The sequence below is a fragment of the Sebastes umbrosus genome, chromosome 18 (assembly GCF_015220745.1).
Source record: "Sebastes umbrosus isolate fSebUmb1 chromosome 18, fSebUmb1.pri, whole genome shotgun sequence".
NCBI classification, from domain to species: domain Eukaryota; kingdom Metazoa; phylum Chordata; class Actinopteri; order Perciformes; family Sebastidae; genus Sebastes; species Sebastes umbrosus.
In genome coordinates, this window is record NC_051286.1 from 16,191,598 (window position 1) to 16,214,245 (window position 22,648).

General features: G+C 39.5%; 2 protein-coding genes across 2 annotated transcripts; both read left to right on the forward strand.

Moving 5' to 3' along the window:
- Positions 1-70: 70 nt before the first annotated feature.
- On the forward strand, positions 71-8,703 carry ddx1 (DEAD (Asp-Glu-Ala-Asp) box helicase 1). The gene is made up of 26 exons (XM_037751578.1): positions 71-213; positions 333-384; positions 514-577; positions 663-692; positions 1,637-1,733; positions 1,925-1,972; positions 2,065-2,148; positions 2,288-2,371; positions 2,482-2,558; positions 2,655-2,727; positions 2,844-2,920; positions 3,011-3,125; positions 3,806-3,944; positions 4,191-4,251; positions 4,356-4,454; positions 4,613-4,702; positions 4,827-5,015; positions 5,212-5,263; positions 5,787-5,933; positions 6,053-6,144; positions 6,229-6,301; positions 6,434-6,506; positions 6,770-6,812; positions 6,903-6,998; positions 7,309-7,429; positions 8,186-8,703. Exons 1-26 carry the CDS (start codon positions 198-200, stop codon positions 8,314-8,316), a joined length of 2,223 nt encoding a protein of 740 aa, XP_037607506.1. The 5' UTR covers positions 71-197; the 3' UTR covers positions 8,317-8,703.
- Positions 8,704-9,798: 1,095 nt separating this feature from the next.
- On the forward strand, positions 9,799-22,648 carry LOC119477430. The gene is made up of 4 exons (XM_037751519.1): positions 9,799-9,936; positions 13,440-13,562; positions 14,691-21,795; positions 22,577-22,648. The coding sequence occupies exons 3-4, from the start codon at positions 14,746-14,748 to the stop codon at positions 22,646-22,648; spliced, it is 7,122 nt and encodes a 2,373-aa protein (XP_037607447.1). The 5' UTR covers positions 9,799-9,936; positions 13,440-13,562; positions 14,691-14,745.

Genomic DNA, 22,648 nt, shown 5'->3' on the forward strand with positions numbered 1-22,648 from the left:
AATGGCTTGACTTTGCTTAGCTGTGATATGATAATATAATAGAAATATATGATAGGTATTGTGATTTTTTTAGCGTATTATACGAACTAGTTCACTAACCGGAACCAACGACATAAGGCTGCTACGAGTTCCGCCGAGCCGAATATTCGGAACACGTTATATATACATCCGGTTAAACTGCAGTCGTAGCAGCAATCATGGCAGCGTTTTCTGGTAAGAATTGATCAATTTCATTATATTAACGTTGTATTCGTGTTTTTACTTCAACACCAAACGATTTGTGAAAGCTAAATGAGCGTATTGAATTATTAAATATGTCTTTTGTTCAACAGAAATGGGGGTTATGGCTGAAATCGCACAGGCTGTGGAAGAGCTGGACTGGCTGTAAGTCACTGAGGCCGGGCTGCTTGGCTTGGCAGTGTTGTTAAATCACACCTGTAGTGTGATCTATATCTGTCCATATTGTTGTTACCTGTTGACACTGAAATGATGTATTCAATCATTGGATTTCAGGCTTCCGACTGACATCCAGGCAGAGTCTATTCCCCTTATTCTCGGTGGAGGAGATGTACTTATGGTATGTTTACCTCTTTTGTTTATGTTTGTCTCAGACACAACATCTGTGCTCTGCAAGTTTTACATCTCATCTTCTTTTTCTTTAGGCAGCAGAAACTGGTAGCGGTAAAACAGGAGTAAGTACATGAATGAATGAATGAATGAATGAAAGACTTTATTTCGAACATATAATAAATAAAAACAGATACAAAATAATAACAAACAAAACAAGAGTTATAGTGTTGAAAAGGAGTAGGTAGAAGAAAAACTTATATTTCCCTATACCCCTTTCTCACTTCTCCTCTAATAACTCATATATCATAGAATGATAATATAATATAATATAAAAACTATCCCAGATTTATTTACATCCCAAGTTGAACATATGAACAGCATCCCACGTTTATTTACAACCCACAAATACATCCGGAGTTAACAAGTATATAACCAACCTTTAACACAACTCTTCTTCAACCATATACCTCCCAAAAATATCTTTCTTGTATAGCTTTTTAAATTGATTTATAGTTGTGCTCCCCTTCAACCATCACCTAACCCATTCCACAAGTCCAGCCCACAGACTGAAATACACATACTCTTCCTTGTTGTACGAACACAATGCTTTTTAAAATTAAATTTTCCTCTTAAATTATAACCCCTCCTCCCTGTCACAAAACATTTTTTGAATATTGCCCGGAAGTGAGTTATGTCTTGCTTTAAACATAATTATTGTGGTTTTAAATTTGACCAAATCCATAAATTTCAATGCATGTGACTTCAAAAACAGTGTGTTCGTGTGTTCCCTATATCCCACATTATTTACTATCCTGATTGCTCTCTTCTGTAGTATGCATAATGGTTGTAAGTTGCTTTTATAAGTGTTACCCCAAACTTCTACGCAGTAATTCAGATATGGTGATACAAGTGAAGAATACAGAATGTGCAGTGATTTATGGTCCAGTATGACATGACAGCCACTCAGTTATTTTAAATACAACTTTACCTCTGCAGTTTGCATTTAAACATCAAGACCAAGAAGTAATATACAAAAAGCTCAAGTGTAATACTTTGTCATCCTCAGGCCTTCAGTATGCCAGTGATCCAGATTGTGTACGAGACCCTGAAGGATCAGCAGGAGGGCAAGACGGGCAGGGCCTCCATCAAGACTGGAGGAGCTAGTGAGACCACTTTGATATTAGTGACTCATTTGGTTGCAGCCTGTGTGTTTTAATATGGCAGCTAAAATGTATTGTACAGAGCTATCTGGTCTAATAGACCGAGCATCATAATTGATTATAATACAAGCAATTATGAAATCAGTGGTTTATGTTCTGAAGATCTTTAACTCTGTTTCTTTGTTTTGGCTCAGTTTTCAACAACTGGCAGATGAATCCTTATGACCGCAGTGCAGCCTTTGGTAAGAGGAGAAAAAGAAGCATGTAAGGCCACATCTTTGTTCTTTGTCACCTCTCCTGATTGTCACTATTTGTTTATTTTTTACCTGTACAGCAATTGGTCCAGATGGAATGTGCTGCCAGAGCAGGGAGTTTAAAGAGTGGCATGGCTGTCGCTCTACAAAAGGGGTCACCAAAGGTGTGTAATGCACACAAGTACTTTAAAACAAGAAGGATTTCAAGACAACATGCATGCATTTCCCAATATTTCTTTGTTAGACTTACAATGAAAGGGTCATTTATTTCTTTGCAACCTGTCCATGTCTCTCTGTGTCCAGGGCAGTACTACTATGAGGTGACCTGCCATGACCAGGGTCTGTGTCGCATTGGCTGGTCCACCAGTCAGGCAGCCCTGGACTTGGGTATGCTCTTCTATGCTTCACAATCTCCATGCTGTAGAACATACAGCAACTAAAATAAACTATTTAAATAGAAGAAATGATTCAATCCTGAACTCTTTATTTCTTTCCAGGAACTGACAAGTATGGTTTTGGTTTTGGTGGGACTGGAAAGAAATCCAACAACAAGCAGTTTGACAGCTATGGAGAGGTAACAATTAATAAATTAATGAATATTTTGATATGTTAACAACTGTGAGGGTTATTTTGAAACATGTTTTCCCTTTGTTATCTTGCCTCTTTGCAGGAGTACACCATGCATGACACTATTGGATGCTACTTGGATCTAGACAAGGGCCAGATTTCCTTCTCTAAAAATGGTGCTGTCTCAGTAGATATCATTATTACTGTATTTACGACATCTGGTTTGGTGTTAAATAGCAAAATTACTCATGTTTGTCATGTTGCCCCCTTCTCTCTGTTTTCCTTATTCCAGGTAATGACCTGGGTGTGGCTTTTGAGATCCCTCAACATGTGAAGAATCAGCCCTTCTTTGCCTCCTGTGTGCTCAAGGTATCACATCAAAATAATGGTTCAAAACAATCCCAACAGGGTGCCACATTTACACCATACAAATTGCTCTTTTCCTTATCTGTGTGCCAGAATGCAGAGCTGAAGTTCAACTTTGGAGGAGAAGACTTTAAAAATGCCCCTAAGAGTGGGTTTGTTGCCTTGGACCAGGCGCCAGAGGGCCACGCAGTCAAATCTTCTCAGACAGGTGTGTGGATGCAACCTCATGTCAGGTGCAGCAAGAAAAATATACCAAATGTGATTGTGAGATAGACATCCAGGGATAATTTGATGTTTGGACGACATAATGCATTAGTTCTTTTTACAATAAAAGCCTTCTTTTGCTATGGCTTTTCTAAAACAAGTTACCAGAGTTGCATTTTTACCATGCTGATACACCCATGAATTCATCACCACAGAGACAAATAGGGATATAAGGATCCATCGATCTGGATCGATATATCAATTCAATGAGCAACGATCCTTTATCATTGATGCAAAGTGAAAACATCGATACATATCATCTTTAAGATACGCCTTTATTTTGAAATTCCCACGGCACGTCTGTGTCACCATTTCCGTCCAAGCGCATCTCCTTCCTACAGAGCTCAGTAATAAAATTGTCAAATCATATTTTAGTTGCTTTTTGTGAGCTGATATAAATGAAACAGATTGTGTTAAATGTACATATGATATTGTCTCCTATCGATCGCAGCCCCCTGAATTTAATCAAATCCAAATCATATCTTGGCAAGACTTTGTGATATCATCAAATATCGTATCGTTGTCCAAAGAAACAATATAATATCGTATTGTATTGTGATGAAACGTGTGATTTTACACCCCTAAAGACGTTGAATAGGCCGTCTTTGCTCTGTGTTTGTGCAGGCAGTGCCAAAGTGACTCAGGTAAAAGCATCATCCAACGCGCCCAAAGCCCTGATCCTCGAGCCATCTAAAGAATTGGCTGAACAAACTCTCAACAATGTCAAGCAATGTGGGAAATATGTGGATAACCCCAAACTCAGGTATGGCTATACAGATCTGGTATCAACATTGGTTGGAAAGAATGTTTTAAAAACATGAATTGTGCAGAAAATGCATGTGTAGGTACTTTTGAAAACCAGTATTACACTTAAGTCATTGCATGCCGCGATTTGCCTGCATTTGCCAGTTATTGTGTAATTCTTGTTTTATACCAGCAGATGGAGCCCGTGCTTAATTTTTTAATGTTGACATATGCCGTACAGTAATTTGTTGATGTGTTGCCACAGGAGCCTGCTGGTGATTGGTGGTGTGCCTGCCAAAGACCAGCTGGCTGCTCTGGAACAGGGGGTACTGTCCTCCAAACAAACATTTAATTGAGTTTACTGTTAAACACAGAGTTGAAACAGTTTCTAACAAACATAATTTTTTTGCCTGTGTCATCTTATAATTAGATTGATATTGTGGTGGGAACACCCGGCAGACTGGACGACCTCATATCCACTGGGAAGCTCAGTCTGTCCCAAGTCCGCTTCCTAGTCCTGGATGAGTGTGTATGTACAACACATCTAGAGTATTTCCTTTTACATCAAAAGCGTTGAATTTTCACAGCCTATAAAGTACAAATACTATTTTTTTTAATGGTTGTTTCACACAGCATAACAATACCTGACGTCACTTATCATTTGTCCGTGTTCTCTGCGTCCCTCAGGACGGCCTACTGTCCGCAGGCTATACCGACTTCATCAACAGGATCCATAACCAAATCCCTCAGGTCACATCGGACGGCAAGAGACTACAGGTAACACTTGAGATAAAAAAACAACACACTTAGATGAAAATATCTTATTGTTGTCAAATGGGAGGAGTCCCAGTGAACTATGTCAGTCATGTCCATGTGCATCAGCTGCTATCTTCTCTTCCAGGTGATTGTTTGTTCGGCCACGCTGCATTCGTTTGACGTAAAGAAGCTGTCTGAGCGTATCATGCACTTTCCCACCTGGGTGGACCTGAAGGGGGAGGACTCTGTCCCCGAGAGCGTCCACCACGTGGTGGTGCCCGTCAATCCTAAGAACGATCGGCTCTGGGAGCGCATCGGCAAGAACCACATCCGGGTGAGTCCCTGATGTTGCCCCAAAGACACACGTCATGGTGACATAGTCTGAGTAGCGAGGGAGAAAATGCAGCAGGGATTTTGCTTTGCTGTCAGCATTGTGGACGATTCAACACATGTTTAAGCTTGTATGCTTGTTATTTCTCTCAGTTTATGTGTTGAGAAAGTTTTTTTCTCTGTTGATCTGTTTTGGATAGACTGATGAAGTCCATGCCAAAGATAACACCAGACCAGGAGCCAATTCTGCAGGTAAGAGAAGATAGACAGCACAGTTTTTAACCATTTCATTTTGTCCCTCTACTAGTTTGATTTGTTTAAATATAGTCTTTGAGGGGCATCTCCTATCAATGTACATACATGTGTAAAAAAAAAAAAAAAAAATCAATATGGCCTGCATTCTCACAATATTCTACAGATGTTGGTCCCAGAGGTTCGAACAGAACCAGGAAAAAAAACGTTTAAATACGCTGCCTTCTTCCTAGAATAATGGACAGAAGGACCTGAAACTGTCAAAGCTGATTACTATGGGGGAATTTAATATATTGTGCTCATTCTCTTGTAGTGTGGGACAGTTATATTTGTCTGCTCGTATTGTTTGTGTTTATCATTGTAACAATGTCGTGCTGCCCTCTTGGCCAGGTCTCTCTTGAAAAGGAGATTTTAAACTCAATCAGTTAAATAAAGGATATATGTAATGTGCATCACATAAACAACATTTTCTTGCACAAATAGTCATTATTAAGAACAAAAATGTGCATGTGTGCATTTTTAGAAATGTGGTCAGAAGCCATCAAGATGCTGAAGGGCGAGTACGCCGTGAGGGCCATCAAGGAGCACAAGATGGACCAGGCTATCGTCTTCTGTCGCACCAAGATTGACTGTGACAACATGGAGCAGTACTTCATTCAGCAGGGAGGAGGTAGGAGCCAATAGTACCACTGAGATTTTTACTTGTCAGCCATCGCTGGACATTTTAAAAAGTAGAAACATCCCATTGCATCAGAATCCCGCCCCTCAGTATTGATCTCTTATCTTTAGGTCCGGACGCTAAAGGCCACCAGCTTTCCTGCGTCTGTCTCCATGGTGATCGTAAGCCAAATGAGCGGAAAACTAACTTGGAGCGCTTCAAGGTAAAAGAACAACAACTTATTGATACGCTTTTACCAATTATATTCAGTATATATCGATGTTTGAAGATCTTCTTGTGTTCTCAGAGGAAAGAAGTGAAGCTCTTGGTCTGCACAGACGTAGCCGCCAGAGGAATCGACGTCCACGGAGTTCCTTATGGTAAATATATCTGATTTTGATTCCCACATGCCTTTTTCAAATGCTGATTCTATACAGTGTTCATTACAAGAGAATACGTCGCTGCATTTTGTGCCTACACAAGTCCACTCTCATCATCTCTTTTTCCTCCAGTGATTAACGTCACCCTGCCAGATGAGAAGCAGAACTATGTCCATCGTATCGGCAGAGTTGGAAGAGCCGAGAGGTAAGCGCTGGCGTTCTTGAAAATAACTGAGTTTGTGTGTTACGGCTGAGGAAGAGTTATTATTTTCTTATGTTACCATGTGATTTTGTTTGTAAAATCCCATTCACGTATCAAATCCATCTTCAATGCAAGCTGAAACTTTCACATATCATCCCTTAAAATGTCATCAATCACAATATGATTCAACTGAAAGAGTGGAGCTTTCTAATATTGACTTACTGCCCCGTACAGTTAAAATCATCTCCTTTCCTTTTAACTTGCAGAATGGGACTGGCCATCTCCTTGGTTGCTATGGAGAAGGAGAAGGTAGGATTATAGAAATACGCTGATAATTAGTTTTGATTACGCATAGTTTTTCGAAAAATAGCTTGAATACATTTTTTTCTACACGTGCAGGTATGGTACCATGTTTGCGCGAACCGAGGCCGAGGCTGCTACAACACCCGACTGAAGGAGGAGGGAGGTTGCACCATCTGGTACAACGAGAAAGAGGTGAACAAAGACGCAGACACACAAACTTGATCGAGCTGAGGCAGCGAGTACAAATGTGCTATTTGAAATACGACCGATTCAACGGAGGGCTTTTAAAGTGATTCAATAGGAAACGGATGTGTTTGTCATCCTGGCAGAAACTGCACCCTTGGGTTTGTGTCTGATGTGAGATATAATGCATTCATAGTAAGCAGTGCTTCATTTTTGGAAGCTCTGAAAGCTCAAGCACACACTTTTGACTTGTCACAATTTTACATAATTCTGCACTACCCATCATGGACTCTCATTTCCCTTTTCCTCTCAACCACAGCTCTTGTCAGATATTGAGGATCATCTAAAGTGCACCATCACCCAGTGTGAGCCAGACATCAAAGTACCTTTGGATGATTTCGATGGAAAGGTCACCTATGGTCAGCGCAGAGCAATGGGAGGTATGTGTGTTATGGCAAGCATAATGAAACATTTTTAGCCACACTGGTAGCATGGCTTTATGAATAGAGTGCTAAAGGAATGAGTCCTAAAACCTGGAGATGAGTTGGCATTTTAGCACTTCCGGTTCCTTCGTCTGGAAGTCAATGGGTTTTTAGTTAGATGCCTGAAATAAGGTCTGTGGCTAACACAAGCTTTAACGTTTTGTTCTACGATATAAAATACGTCAGAAAATATCCCCACATTTTGAAGCCTTTATGTGTCTTAAAATAGTCTGTTGCTAACAAGTGGCTAAATGAGACTTGTCCGCCGTTACAGCCTCGTTGTGTTTATACTCGTGCTCATGCAACGTGGTATAGTTTGTTTATAGCCTAATGTTAGCTTTTTACTTCTGGCATTTACACTTCAAAAATCATAAATGTGTGGTGTTCATTTGTGGGATTAACTTGCTGAACAAAACGCGCAAGTATCATAAACATGTGTTTGCCACAGAGCTTATTTTCTGCAATAATCCAAAACCCAATGGAAAAATCCCATTGGCTATTTGTCAAGGGAACCAGGGTGATGCTAACTTCCTGGTTGGCTTACAAAAATACATCATCCCTGGAGCACTCTATAGTAACCAATCTTCCAGTACATATTTTTGTCTGTAAAAAATATCTATAATTATTGCATAGATTGACTGGTAACTAAAAAAACGCATTACATTCGCTGCTTTTATGTTGAGCTTGACCTGCAATCCTGTTGCGCTTGCCTAGGTAGTAACTACAAGGGTCACGTGGATGTTCTGGCGCCGACGGTCCAGGAGCTGGCGAACCTCGAGAGAGAAGCCCAATCTTCCTTCCTCCACCTGGGATACATGCCAAACCAGCTTTTCAGAGCTTTCTGAACACACCCCAACGAGCACAACACTGCAGGCTGCACAGACATACAGAAAAAAGAAAAATGGAACATGTTGCACCAAGAGGATACACAGTCTTTATGCAACCCAAGGTTTTTTTTTTTACCATTCAGACATAAACATATAAACATAACTTGTACATGAAATGTATACTAAAAGCTGTCAAAATACCACCATTTCACTGGTATGCCAACTTGTCCTTGGCATCTAATGCTAACACTAATGCAAACCTTATTGGTTTGATTTTGTGTTTTGTTTTCAGATTGATATGGTTGAATGAAATATTTAAGTTTCCTTATGGAGTAATTGGCTAAAAAGTCAATGTATTGAAGTGGCTTGGTGTTTTTCTTTTCTAAAATAAACTGTAATGGCCTGCTCAGTTTGTTCATTTTATGAAAAGGAAGGAAATACCTGCATCAATTATGGATTCATTCATTTAGTGCGGGCATCACCAAATAACTGACTGCAAGTGATGGTCCTATTTGGAACTGTGACCAATTTCTGATGAATTTACAGTAACATGCAGTAGGCAGAATATTTTTGGCATCATTGGGCAAAAATTCCATAATGACCTTTCAGCATATTGTAATATGCATAGTGTTCTGAGAGAAAACTAGACTTCTGCACATCCTCGTGGCTCTGTTTTCAGGCTTTAAAAAATCCAGCCCATGACTGGAGACTTTGGCCAATCACAGGTCATTTTGGAGAGAGAGAGCGTTCCTATTGGCTGTTCATTCAACGGAGGCAGCTGTCGATCACTCGTGAACTCCGGTCAAACTAGGCAGCGCTGATCAAATATGAATCAATATTCTGTTACTGCAATGCCTATTTCTCGTCTCAAATGTTTTCAGAAACATCTTGTAGTGTACTGTTTAGCTGAAAAATTAGGCAGTTTGCTCCGGCTGGTGGGCGGTGCTTGGTATTTCCTCAACTGATCTCAACATGGCTGCCAGGTCACAAACTTCTCGTTTTACAGCTAAACAGTACACTACAAGATGTTTCTGAAAAAATTTGAGGCGAGAAATAGGCATTACAGTAACAGAATATTAATTCATATTTGATCAGCGCTGCCTAGTTTGACTGTTTGATCAGAGTTTGTGAGTTATAGACAGCTACTCAGAGACAGCAGACTCAGGAAGGGGTACTCTGTTTCAGTGTGTATGGGACTGTCCGAACTTAAAAAAAAAAAAATACTGGGAAACAATTGTTCACAATATATCTGAGATTGTTGGAGTGAAGGTGCCTCACCAAGCAAAAATATGTATACTAGGTATATATGCAGATAACTTTATCATTAACTCAAAACAGTTAATTCTAATTGACTTTAGACTCCTGCAGGCCAGGAGAATGATAGCTTTGTCTTGGAGAAAAAACTGTTTTTGGTAAAACAAAGTCATCACTAATCACTGATGATTAGTTCTAAGACGCTTTTATTTTGAAGTCTCCTGCTCTTTTCTTTCATCACTTCCTGTGAAAAGCCCTGCATCGCTTCTTCAACAGTTGAGAGATTTTAAACCTCGATTTATATAAGAAAACATAGTTTGGGAAACATAGCGTGGTGTTAACAAGGAAGAAGAACGTCTCTGTGATTGTTCAGCCTACATTTGGGTACGTGTTGACCCTTTTGTTTAGTTCTGTGTCGATACATGGCGAGGAGTGGGAGTGTACGTTGTTACCAACATGAAATCATGGCTGCTGGACTTTTTCCTCTTTAATGTGTGTGCCAGACAAACGTCGATATGTTTGCGTACATCACATATATTCGATCGAAAGTGGTACATTTGAGTCGTGAAGTCGCAGTGGAACCTATTAATGCTTTACCTGCTTTGTAGCTGTACAGAAAGTAGGTGTTTTGTACCGTTAAAGGTTGCCATGTTGAGGGAGAGAGAAGTTATAGGCTTAGCTAGCTTCTCCACTATTATTACAGTGAGCATGCATGGTGATGCAAGGCCTTTGTTAGGTATTCCAGCTACTAGATCAGTCTCTGCACTGCTAAGAAAAAAGTATAACATACATCCTTGGTTGAAACACATAATGTTAATGTTAGTCAGGGGTGTCAAACATACGGCCTGAGGGCCACAAAGGGCCGCCAAAAGGGTCCAATCCGGCCCACTGGAAGACTTTGCCAAGTTTGAAAACTTCATTGAAGTCATTCTTTCCAATTTTTCAATAAAATCTACTGCTATTCCTATTTGTCCAATGGGGGTGAGACACTGTCCTAATAAGAGTAGCAGGCCCTATTATTTATATATATATATATATATGTACATATATATATATCAAATATGGATATATATATATATATCAAATATGGATATATATATATATCTCAAATATGGATATTTCCTGCTTTTCTCTGTTATATATCATATTAAACTGAATATTTTGTGGTTTTGAAATGACATAACAAGACATTGAAAGACATCATCTTGGACTTTAAGAAACTGGGATGGACATTTTTCATTATTTTCTGACATTTTATAGACCAAACGATTAATCAGTTAATCTAGAAAATAATCGGCAGATTAATTGATAGTGAAAGTCATCATTAGTTGCAGCCATACTTTAGTGTTTTAGATAGAATGACGACTCGTCAAGCCAACAAAATGTCAAAGATATTCCCTAATGGCCATCCCAAGTAATTAGAGTTGCGAAGGCATTAAAATAACAACAAGAAAGAGACAAACTCGCAAATCCTCACATTTGAGAAGCTATAAGTGTAAAATTGTACTTGTGTACTTTTTCTCAAACTGAGCTGCCCATGAATGCAAAATGAATTTCAGTGCAAACTGACAATAAAGTTGTATCGTATCGTATCGTATGTCTGGTATTATCAGAGTAGCAGGCCCTATTATATGTGCTGGATACACTGATATACTGTAGATCCCACATGCTTGTGTACAGGCTACTTGACACAAGACTGTAAAGCGTAGGCTACTGTTCATGCAGGAGCCGCCAATGGAAAATGTCTTTGTCAAAAAGGAGAAAAGGGGAGACAGAGTGTCGGGTTTTCCAAGAAAAATGGACCACTTCCTATTTCTTCGCAGAGGCAAATGGGAAGCAAGTGTGCTTGGTGTGTTCATAGCACCTTTCAGTGCTCAAGGGAGATAATATTGGGCACCACTATCAGACTCATAAGGGTGAAGATACAAGCACTAGCAAAGACAACTGAGAACACAGAAGATAAATGAATTGTCTGTTTTTAGTCGTTCACGAAAGATCAGTGAGACATCGCAGGCTGTTCATCATCCGTTTTGTAAATGGGTTGTTCATTAATTGTGAAACACTAAACAAAAGGGAAAAAATTGGAGGTGTTGTTATTAATAGGTTATTATGCAATGGTTTTACTGGTCCGGCCCCCTTGAGATCAAATTGGGCTGTATGTGGCCCATGAACTAAAATTAGTTTGACAGCCCTGATGTAAATGGAAGATGGTGTTTATCGGGGGCAAAGATGGAGTAACTGTTAACGTTATCTAAGTTAAAGATGGAGTGCACAGGACGGTAATGTTATGTTATGTGGAAAAGGGAGATCATGTTTTGTTCGCATTTGTCAAAACAGGTGACAGAATGTTGTTTTTTAGTTCTGTTTATTTAATTATTAAACTTCAGTGGTGGAATGTACATTTACTCAAGTAACATTACTGTACTCAGCATCTTTTACCCGACCGGGTTCGACTGAGCTGTGTGTTAAAACACTGCCTTTAAAAACTTAATATTACATACATCATACTACTAAAACAACATTCAAAGTGTATTTTGTCCAAACAATGTTTGTTTGACAATGATTTCAATATTTTAGTTACAAAATCAACGCACCAGAAATTAGATTTTTACTTTATAATATTTTTGACTGTGTTTCTATTGAATGGACATGAATTTGGATTATTTTGTGTTATCTTAGTTACATTGTTATTTATCTTATTTGATATTATTACTTTATCATATTTCATTATCATAATAAAACTATTCCATTTGGAGTCAAAACTATACAATTTGGTTGTTTTTTATTGATTCTATACTGTGCACAATGGTAGAATCTGATGATGCACAAGGTAAATGTCATGGCCAAAGGCTCCATTGTGTGCACATAGCCTCCTGTTGTGGATATCAGTAGTATTTTATAGCCAGATTCCCTTTCAATAGTCAGAAAACCCATTTGACACACTTTGGGTATCCAAGTGGCCAAATGGAGGGTCCGTCTGGTCCTATCCTTACTAAAACCTTTGTAGAATCTATGTGCTTCATGTTATTTATATCTGCTTTGGCACAGTTGTAGTCAAGGAGTTGCTGAATGAATTCAGTGCCATCTCTGTGTACGGCATCATTGCTATAATGGTGTTATCCACTGTCTAATCTAGAAAACATTTTAGGCGAGGATAAAAATGACAATTTTTCCTTTGGTTTATCACAGTTTACTTAGGCATAGTAACAGCATTAATAGCATTGTGTTACTTACACTGGGGTCTTACCTATCCATAGAGACCAAGATCATGCATGTAGACCTAGTAGGTGTGGAGCTATTCTTGATTTATTTTGGGTATCTCTGTCTAGGCGAGCCACACCTTCCATTACCCTAAGGCTTAAGAGGTTAAGTCCAATTTTGCAGTACTAGTACTTTACTTTTTATGCTACTTTATACCTCTATTCCACTACATTTATATGACAATTAAAGTTACTTGTTAATTTGAAGATTGTCGATTAAAAATACAAAATAAAAATCAATAAATTAATTATATATTTTTTACAAGCTGCCCAGCTGTATATAAAGTAAAGTTAGTTGAAATGAGCTCCACATTTACCAGCTGCAATATTAAGTGATATATACACACTAATGCATCAATAATTATAATCAAGTAATATAATATTCTAAAAAGTGCCATTCTGCATAATGAGCTCTTTACTTTGAGTACTTTTACGTATATTATACTTATGTACTTTTAAAGATTGTAAATGCAGGACTTTTACTTGTAACAGAGTATTTCTACACTGCAGTATTACCACTTTTACTTAAGTAAAACATCTGAATATTTCTTCCACTCCTTTTGTTTTTCAGTGCCGTGCGAGTGTTGCATGCGTGACTTAACGAACATTCAAACTTGTTTCATTCAGGGTTGCACTGTACCAGCACCGTCCCTCTTGTCGATTGGAGGATGTCCAACTAGGATGCAGACCTGCAGTGTGGACTAGCCATGTTGGAGCAACTCTTACCAAAGCTAAACCATGTCTTACAAGGTATGTACAGTAGAAAGCTGAAATCACACTACATTGCACTCAGAATCAGGGTTATTGTCAAGTAGGTTTTCACATACAAGGAATTTGCCTTGGTAGATTGGTGCATAACAATAAACATAAGAGAAAATTAAAGATACAAAAAATGCAAAAGTCAAGAAACATAAAGCAGAAAAAATTACACATTGTGCAGGAATGTGCAGAATATAGTAATCAGATGAGTGGTGCGGGATTAATTTCATCTACCTGCTGTCACTCTTTCTCTATCACTCAACCACACACACGCTGCAGCCACACATTTCGCTACTCTTATACCGACGTAATATGTAAATATGTGGATTGCACTTAAACCCGGCCATTTTCACACGGTGGTAGGCCTACTGCAAGCATCAAACTACAGTAATATAAAGATGAATCAAAACACATCAGCCCGTGCACATTGCTGCTTGGGAAAACACTTGCTCATCACTTTATTACAACTTAGTTCATCAATAGTATTTTAGTGAATAGCTGCAACTGTTAGTTGACTTATTGATTAGTCGATCGACTATTTTGATAATCAACTAATTGTTAAAGTAATTCTTCATGCAAAAATGGTGTAAAATGCTGTTTTAAGCCTCTCAAATATGGATATTTCCTGCTTTTCTGTTATATATCATATTAAACTGAATATTTTGGGGTTTTGGATTGACATAACAAGACATTGAAAGACATCATCTTGGACTTTAAGAAACTGGGATGGACATTTTTCACTATTTTCTGACATTTTATAGACCAAACGATTAATCAGTTATTCTAGAAAATAATCGGCAGATTAATTGATAATGAAAGTCATCATTGGTTGCAGCCATACTTTAGTGTTTTAGATAGAATGACAACTCGTCAAGCCAACAAAATGGCAAAGATATTCCCTAATGGCCATCACAAGTAACTAGAGTTACGAAGGCATTAAAATAACAACAAGAAAGAGACAAACTCGCAAATCTTCACATTTGAGAAGCTATAAGTGTAAAATGTCTGGTATTTTAGTCTGCTAAATATTGCATAATTAATACATTTCAATTGTATATGACTCGAGGCTGAAATATAGTGTGTATCATTTATCCTTTTTTTCTCCTAAACTAAATACAGGAAGACTAAGAAGAACAGTAGATCACTGTAGCCGGACAACAGGGACACCTGCAGTATGAAGGACAAAAGAAAGATGGATGCCAACAAAGTATGGCAGTGGCGCATAATGCGTGCAAAGAAATATTCAAGACGCCCACAACCATTCTATCACAGCAATAGAATAGGATTGGATTTTAATGTAGCATCCAGCACAAAGAAAAAACTGGACTTACAGTTAGTGACAAATGGTGTCATACTTGAGGTCTGTGATTTTGCGAAAACAGTAAACAAGAGTAAAAGTTATTTTATCACAAATATTCTGGAGAACAACTTTGATCTTGGATTGGAAAATGAGCAACAGCGGATTGATTTTACTGCTCGAATTCTTCACAAAGTCAAAGACCTGATCAGGAAACCTCCTAGAGATAAAAATGAAGTTTTTACTCTCTTTGACACATCATCTAAGCCAGAATTTAACAGCAACGATGGACTGAACATGGCATCGACAGAGCTGACTGAAAGCTTCCTGGTGGAGATGGATGACACTGATGATAGTGAACTTGAAGATGAATTCAAGTGTTCACAAGCAACGTCCAAAGAATACATAAAGACAGAAAGACTCTCAGAAGAGATAGGTGGAGCGCATGGTGATGACAGTGAACATGGGGATGAATTAAAGTGTTCAGAAACACAGTCAGCAAGAGAACTGAAAGAGGATGTTCTTCCCCCGTCGTTTCCTTATTGTGAAGAAATTGGTCTGTACCTTGACGTTGGGTCAAAACAAAGTCTAGATCCAGGTTTGTTGACGAAGGGTGTTATGTTAGAATTGGTACACTTATCCAGAATACTGACTGCATCCTATAGTCCTATTGTTCTGGGTGTGTTGGAGCACAATTTTGAACTTGATCTCAAAAGTCAACAGGGAAAAAGTCGAGTGTGGTTCAAGATATCACAGCTGCTGAAAAGACGAAAGCAACGTATCACTACTGGTAGCAAAATCAGCCCGGAGTTTAAAAATGAGCAGTTTTCCTTCCACACAAACCCCTTTAAAAGAACCAGAGGCTCAGCACTGTCCAATATGGAAGCCCCGCAGTATCAGTTTAAGGAAGTGACAAAACGAAGGCAGTCTGATTTAAAATGTAAACAGAAAAAGAGGTTTCTGTTAACAACAAGTGAAAGGGCAAACAAAAGGTGCAGAAGAAGACAGTCTAAAGACATGGAAACGAACGCACTCTCTCATCACACTGATTTGTCTACCAGTCGTACAGCAGAGGGAGATCATTGTCACACTTGTCCTCAAGGAGAGTATGATCTAGACTCCAACACTGGCAATGAAGGTGACATGGAACAAGAGGAAATGGAAACAGAAAACAACCACATTCGTCTTTTAGGAGAGTCTGATCTAGACTCAGACAAAGTCACAGACTCAGGAAACTCTAGCAATCGAGAACATCTCGTCTCATCCAGTTTACCAACTGTAAACTCAAATGTGAATCCACCATATGCAAGTCAGCCTGATAAAAGAGGGCTAGGTGGAGGTGAAGAGCAAACACAGTCTTCAAAACATTCACCAAACAAATATGACATGGACCAAGAGGAAATGGGAAAAAACAACAACATGTGGAAGTTGCGTGCTAACCGTGTGAACCAAATCCTCTCTCCATTAGAGTTTGGTCCATTCAACTGGTCCAAGAAAATCGGCCTTGATTTCAATGTTGGATTTGGCCCAAAGCAAAACATCAGTATTGACTCCTTGTTGGATTCTGCTCTGCTCGAAGTTGCTAAATTTGCCTTAGCAATGAATTCATCCCAACAGAATTTCATCATGGAGATTCTTGAGTACAACTTTGACATCGACCTTCAGAGTGAATACCAGAGGAATGTTGTGCCATGTGAAGTTATGAATAGAGTAAGACAACTGAAAGAGTGTGAAGATGCAGTGAAATTCTCAAAAGAGGTCTTTGAACTTCCTGGTTTCATGCCATCAATAAATATTACAAATCCGAGCATGGGCAATGTCAAGGAGGAGTGTGATGATGTTCCTGTGTGTCCTCCTCATTCACATGCTGAAACTAAAGAACATATTTCACAGAAGAGTGTGGATCTCTATCCCTTCTGCAAGAAAATTGGTCTGAAGCTACACGTAAACAGTAGTCGACCAAATAAGAAACTGGACATCAACAAGCTGACCAATGGAGCAATGACTGAAGTGACAAACTTTGCAGAAAAGTTGTGTGGAACATTTGAGCAGATTTGTCTTGACATCCTCGGACACAACTTTGATCTTGATTTGCAAAGTGGAGATTCTGACCTTGCCAGAAATATTCTTGCACGAATTCCTGCTATAGTGGACCAAAGGAATCTATCAAATTGTGTAGGCACTGAAGGGAAATTAAAAGGCCCAAGAATGGTGAAACTGGATTGCCAGAACAACCGAAATGTAGGTGCATGTAGTGCTCATTCTCCCCAGGCTGGACTCGTACACCAAGATGTAAGCAGTTCCACTGACATTGAATACCAAAATGAGGACAATTTAAAGCTGTGGCAATTGCGGGCCAATCATATTCAGCAAATCCTCTCAATACCTCATGAAGAACATTGTCCATTCTATTCTTACTCCAGATGCAAGAAATTAGGCATTGATTTCAATGTAGGATTTGGAGCAAAACAAAATCTTGATCCTAAATTACTGACCAATGGCATCATGGCTGAATTGAACACTTTTGCCACAACCATGCTATCAGCCCAAAAGTATTTCATCACAGACATACTGGAGTGTAATTTTGATCTTGATTTAAAAAATGAGCTATATCGCAGTACCTTTGCACAGCAAACTCTTCATAGAGTTCGAACGTTGAATACGCGTAAAAAATACAGCAAACCTCGAATAAATAACATTTTTGAACTCCCTGACATGAGGAGCATACAAAAAAGTACTATATATTGCCCCAAATGCTATCAAGACAGAAATCATAAACTTCGTCAGGATGAATCTGACCCTGGTCACATGCATCATCCATATCCACACACCATGACTGACGCAGTCTCCGCAGATGCAAACTGCACAGCACAAAAGTCAGCAAAGGATCCGTCCTCTACCTTCTCTGCAATAGAGGAGACATTAATGGACAGCTACCCTTGCTGCAAGAAAATAGGCTTGAAGCTGTGTGTGGACAAAGACCAACGAAAAGATAAGCTTGACATGCATTTATTGACACGTGGGGTAATGAATGAAGTGATTCGTTTTACCAAAAAATTGTGTGGAACAAAAATTAAGATTGTTAATGATGTCCTTGAACACAACTTCAACATTGGCATGCAGGGGCGAGAAATATCTCCTGCAGCGCTGTTCCAAAGAGTGACGGGGCAAAACAATGGACCCGCCTGGTTCAGTGAAGTATTTGTTGTACATCAGTATACTCGCAGAGCACCTGGATATGTAAGTAAAGAGAAACGGGCAGCTGCCATGCATCAAAGTGAACGGCAGGAAGCTGTCAAAAAAAGACAGCTGTCACTGCGAGCAAAGGAGGAAAGAGCCACACTGTCAAGTCATAATATCAGTGTCGGGAAGTCAAAGACCAATCCTCAAAGTAAAGGAAACTGCTTTCCCATTTTCAAGGGGATAGGTTTGGATCGAGACATGACATCAAAATCTGGAAAGAAAGAACAACTGGACTTGAAGCTATTGACCAGACCTGTGTGTGACATGGAACAAGAGGAAATAAGAGCAGAGAACTACAACACTTGTCCTCTAGGAGAGTCTGATCTAGACTCAGACGAAGTCACAGACTCAGAAGACGCTGGCAATCAAGATCACTTACAAAACCCAAAACGTTGTTCTCTGAGCTCTGACATACCTAGAGAATCAGAATCAAGTTATCTGGGTGTTTGTGCGCCTTTCCTCCCCACCACTGATGTCTCATCCAGTTTACCAACTGTAAATCCAAATGTGAATCCACCATTTGCAAGACAACCTGATGAAAGAGGGCTTTGCGGAATTGAAGAGCAAACACAGTCTTCAAGACATTCACCAAACAAATATGACATGGACCAAGAGGAAATGGGAACAAACAACAACATGTGGAAGTTGCGTGCTAACCGTGTGAACCAAATCCTTTCTGCATTAGAGTTCCGTCCATTCTACTGGTCCAAGAAAAATGGCCTTGATTTCAATGTTGGATTTGGCCCAAAGCAAAACATCAGTATTGACTCCTTGTTGGATTCTGCTCTGCTCGAAGTTGCTAAATTTGCCTTAGCAATGAATTCATCCCAACAGAATTTCATTATGGAGATTCTTGAGTACAACTTTGACATCGACCTTCAGAGTGAATACCAGAGGAATGTTGTGCCATGTGAAGTTATGAATAGAGTAAGACAACTGAAAGAGTGTGAAGATGCAGTGAAATTCTCAAAAGAGGTCTTTGAACTTCCTGGTTTCATGCCATCAATAAATATTACAAATCCGAGCATGGGCAATGTCAAGGAGGAGTGTGATGATGTTCCTGTGTGTCCTCCTCATTCACATGCTGAAACTAAAGAACATATTTCACAGAAGAGTGTGGATCTCTATCCCTTCTGCAAGGAAATTGATCTGAAGCTACACGTAAACAGTAGTCGACCAAATAAGAAACTGGACATCAACAAGCTGACCAATGGAGCAATGACTGAAGTGACAAACTTTGCAGAAAAGTTGTGTGGAACATTTGAGCAGATTTGTCTTGACATCCTCGGACACAACTTTGATCTTGATTTGCAAAGGGGAGATTCTGACCTTGCCAGAAATATTCTTGCACGAATTCCTGCTATAGTGGACCAAAGGAATCTATCAAATTGTGCAGGCACTGAAGGGAAAGTAAAAAGCCCAAGAATGGTGAAACTGTATTGCCAGAACAACCTAAATGTAGGTGCATGTAATGCTCGTTCTTCCCAGGCTGGAATCATACACCAAGATGTAAGCAGTTCCACTGACATTGAATACCAAAATGAGGACAATTTAAAGCTGTGGCAATTGCGGGCCAATCATATTCAGCAAATCCTCTCAATACCTCATGAAGAACATTGTCCATTCTATTCTTACTCCAAATGCAAGAAATTAGGCATTGATTTCAATGTAGGATTTGGAGCAAAACAAAATCTTGATCCCAAATTACTGACCAATGGCATCATGGTTGAATTGAACACTTTTGCCACAGCCATGCTATCAGCTCAAAAGTATTTCATCACAGACATACTGGAGTGTAATTTTGATCTTGATTTAAAAAATGAGCTATATCGCAGTGCCTTTGCACAGCAAACTATTAATAAAGTTCAAGCGTTGAATGCGCATAAAAAATACAGCAAACCTCTAATGAATAAACCTTTTGAACTCCCTGACATGAGGAGCATACTAAAAAGTACTACATATTGCCCCAAATGCTATCAAGACAGAAATCATAAGCTTCGTCAGGATGAATCTGACCCTGATCACATGCATCATCCATGTCCACTTACCATGACTGACGCAGTCTCTGCGGATGCAAACTGCACAGCACAAAAGTCAGCAAAGGATCCGTCCTCTACCTTCTTGGCAATAGAGGAGACATTAATGGACAGCTACCCTCGCTGCAAGAAAATAGGCTTGAAGCTGTGTGTGGTCGGAGACCAACGAAAAGATAAGCTTGACATGCATTTATTGACACGTGGGGTTATGAATGAAGTGATTAGTTTTACCAAAAAGTTGTGTGGAACAAAAATTAAGATTGTTAATGATGTCCTTGAACACAACTTCAACATTGGCATGCAGGGGCGAGAAATATCTCCTGCAGCACTGTTCCAAAGAGTGACGAAACAAAACAATGGACCCGCCTGGTTCAGTGAAGTACTTGTTATACAACAGTATACTCGCAGAGCACCTGGATATGTAAGTAAAGAGAAACGGGCAGCTGCCATGCATCAAAGTGAACGGCAGGAAGCTGTCAAAAAAAGACAGCTGTCACTGCGAGCAAAGGAGGAAAGAGCCACGCTGTCAAGTCATAATATCAGTGTCGGGAAGTCAATGACCAATCCTCAAAGTAAAGGAAACTGCATTCCCATTATCAAGGGGATATGTTTGGATCAAGACATGACATCAAAATCTGGAAAGAAAGAACAACTGGACCTGAAGCTATTCACCAGACCTATGTGTGACATGGAACAAGAGGAAATAAGAGCAGAGAACTACTACACTTGTCCTCTAGGAGAGTCTGATCTAGACTCAGACGAAGTCACAGACTCCGAAGACGCTGGCAATCAAGATCACTTACAAAACCCAAAATGTTTTCCTCTGAGCTCTGATATCGCTAGAGAATCAGAATCAAGTTATCTGGGTGTTTGTGAGCCTTTCCTCCCCTCCACTGATGTCTCATCCAGTTTACCAACTGTAAACTCAAATGTGAATCTACCATTTGCAAGTCAACCTGATGAAAGAGGGCTTTGTGGAAGTGAAAAGCAAACACAGACTCCAGGAAATGCATCAAATGAATGTGACATGGACCAAGAGGAAATGGGAACAGAGAACAACATGTGGAAGTTGCGTGCTAACCGTGTGAACCAAATCCTCTCTGCATTAGAGTTTGGTCCATTCAACTGGTCCAAGAAAATCGGCCTTGATTTCAATGTTGGATTTGGCCCAAAGCAAAACATCAGTATTGACTCCTTGTTGGATTCTGCTCTGCTCGAAGTTGCTAAATTTGCCCTAGCAATGAATTCATCCCAACAGAATTTCATCATGGAGATTCTTGAGTACAACTTTGACTTCTACCTTCAGAGTGAATACCAGAGGAATGTCGTGCCATGTGAAGTTATGAATAGAGTAAGACAACTGAAAGAGTGTGAAGATGCAGTGAAATTCTCAAAAGAGGTCTTTGAACTTCCTGGTTTCATGCCATCAATAAATATTACAAATCCGAGCATGGGCAATGTCAAGGAGGAGTGTGATGATGTTCCTGTGTGTCCTCCTCGTTCACATGCTGACACTAAAGAACATATGTCACAGAGTGTGGATCTTTATCCTTTCTGCAAGGAGATTGGGCTGAAGCTACACGTAAACACTAGTCGACCATACAAGAAACTGGACATCAGCAAACTGACCAATGGAGCAATGACTGAAGTAACAAACTTTGCAGAAAAGTTGTGTGGAACATTTGAGCAGATTTGTCTTGATATCCTCAGACACAACTTGGATCTTGATTTGCAAAGTGGAGATTCTAACCTTGCCAGAAATATTGTTGAACGAATCCCTGCTGTAATGGAGCAAAGGAATCTAAAAACCTGTGTAAAAGTCCGCAAGAAATTAAAGGGCCTAAGAAAAGATTCCTCAACAAAGGTGGAACTGGATTGCCAGAACAACCCAAATTTAGATGCATGTAGTTCTGGTTCTTCCCAGGCTGCAATCATAGCCCAAGATGTAAGCAATTCCCCTGACATTGAACATCAAAATGAGCTTGATTCAAAGCTGTGGAAATTGCGGGCCAATCATATTCAGCAAATCCTCTCAATACCTCATGAAGAACATTGCCCACTTTATTCCTACACCAGATGCAAGAAATTAGGCATTGATTTCAATGTGGGATCTGGAGTAAAACAAAATCTTGATCCCAAATTACTGACCAATGGCATCATGGTTGAATTGAATGCTTTTGCCACAGCACTGTTATCCGCCCAAAAGTATTTCATCACAGAGATACTGGAATATAATTTTCATCTTGATTTCAACAATGAGCAGCATCGCAGTGTCTTTACACAGCAAACCATGGATAAAGTTAAAACACAGGTTATGCCCAAAAGAAACAGCCGTTTTCGAATGAAATTGCCATTTGAACTCCCTGACACAAGCTGCATACAAGAACCTACTCATGAGAGAACTAAATATTGTCCCAAATGCTATCAAGACAGAAATCATAAGCTTCGTCAGGATGAATCTGACCCAGGTCACATGCACCATCCCCGTCCACATACCATGA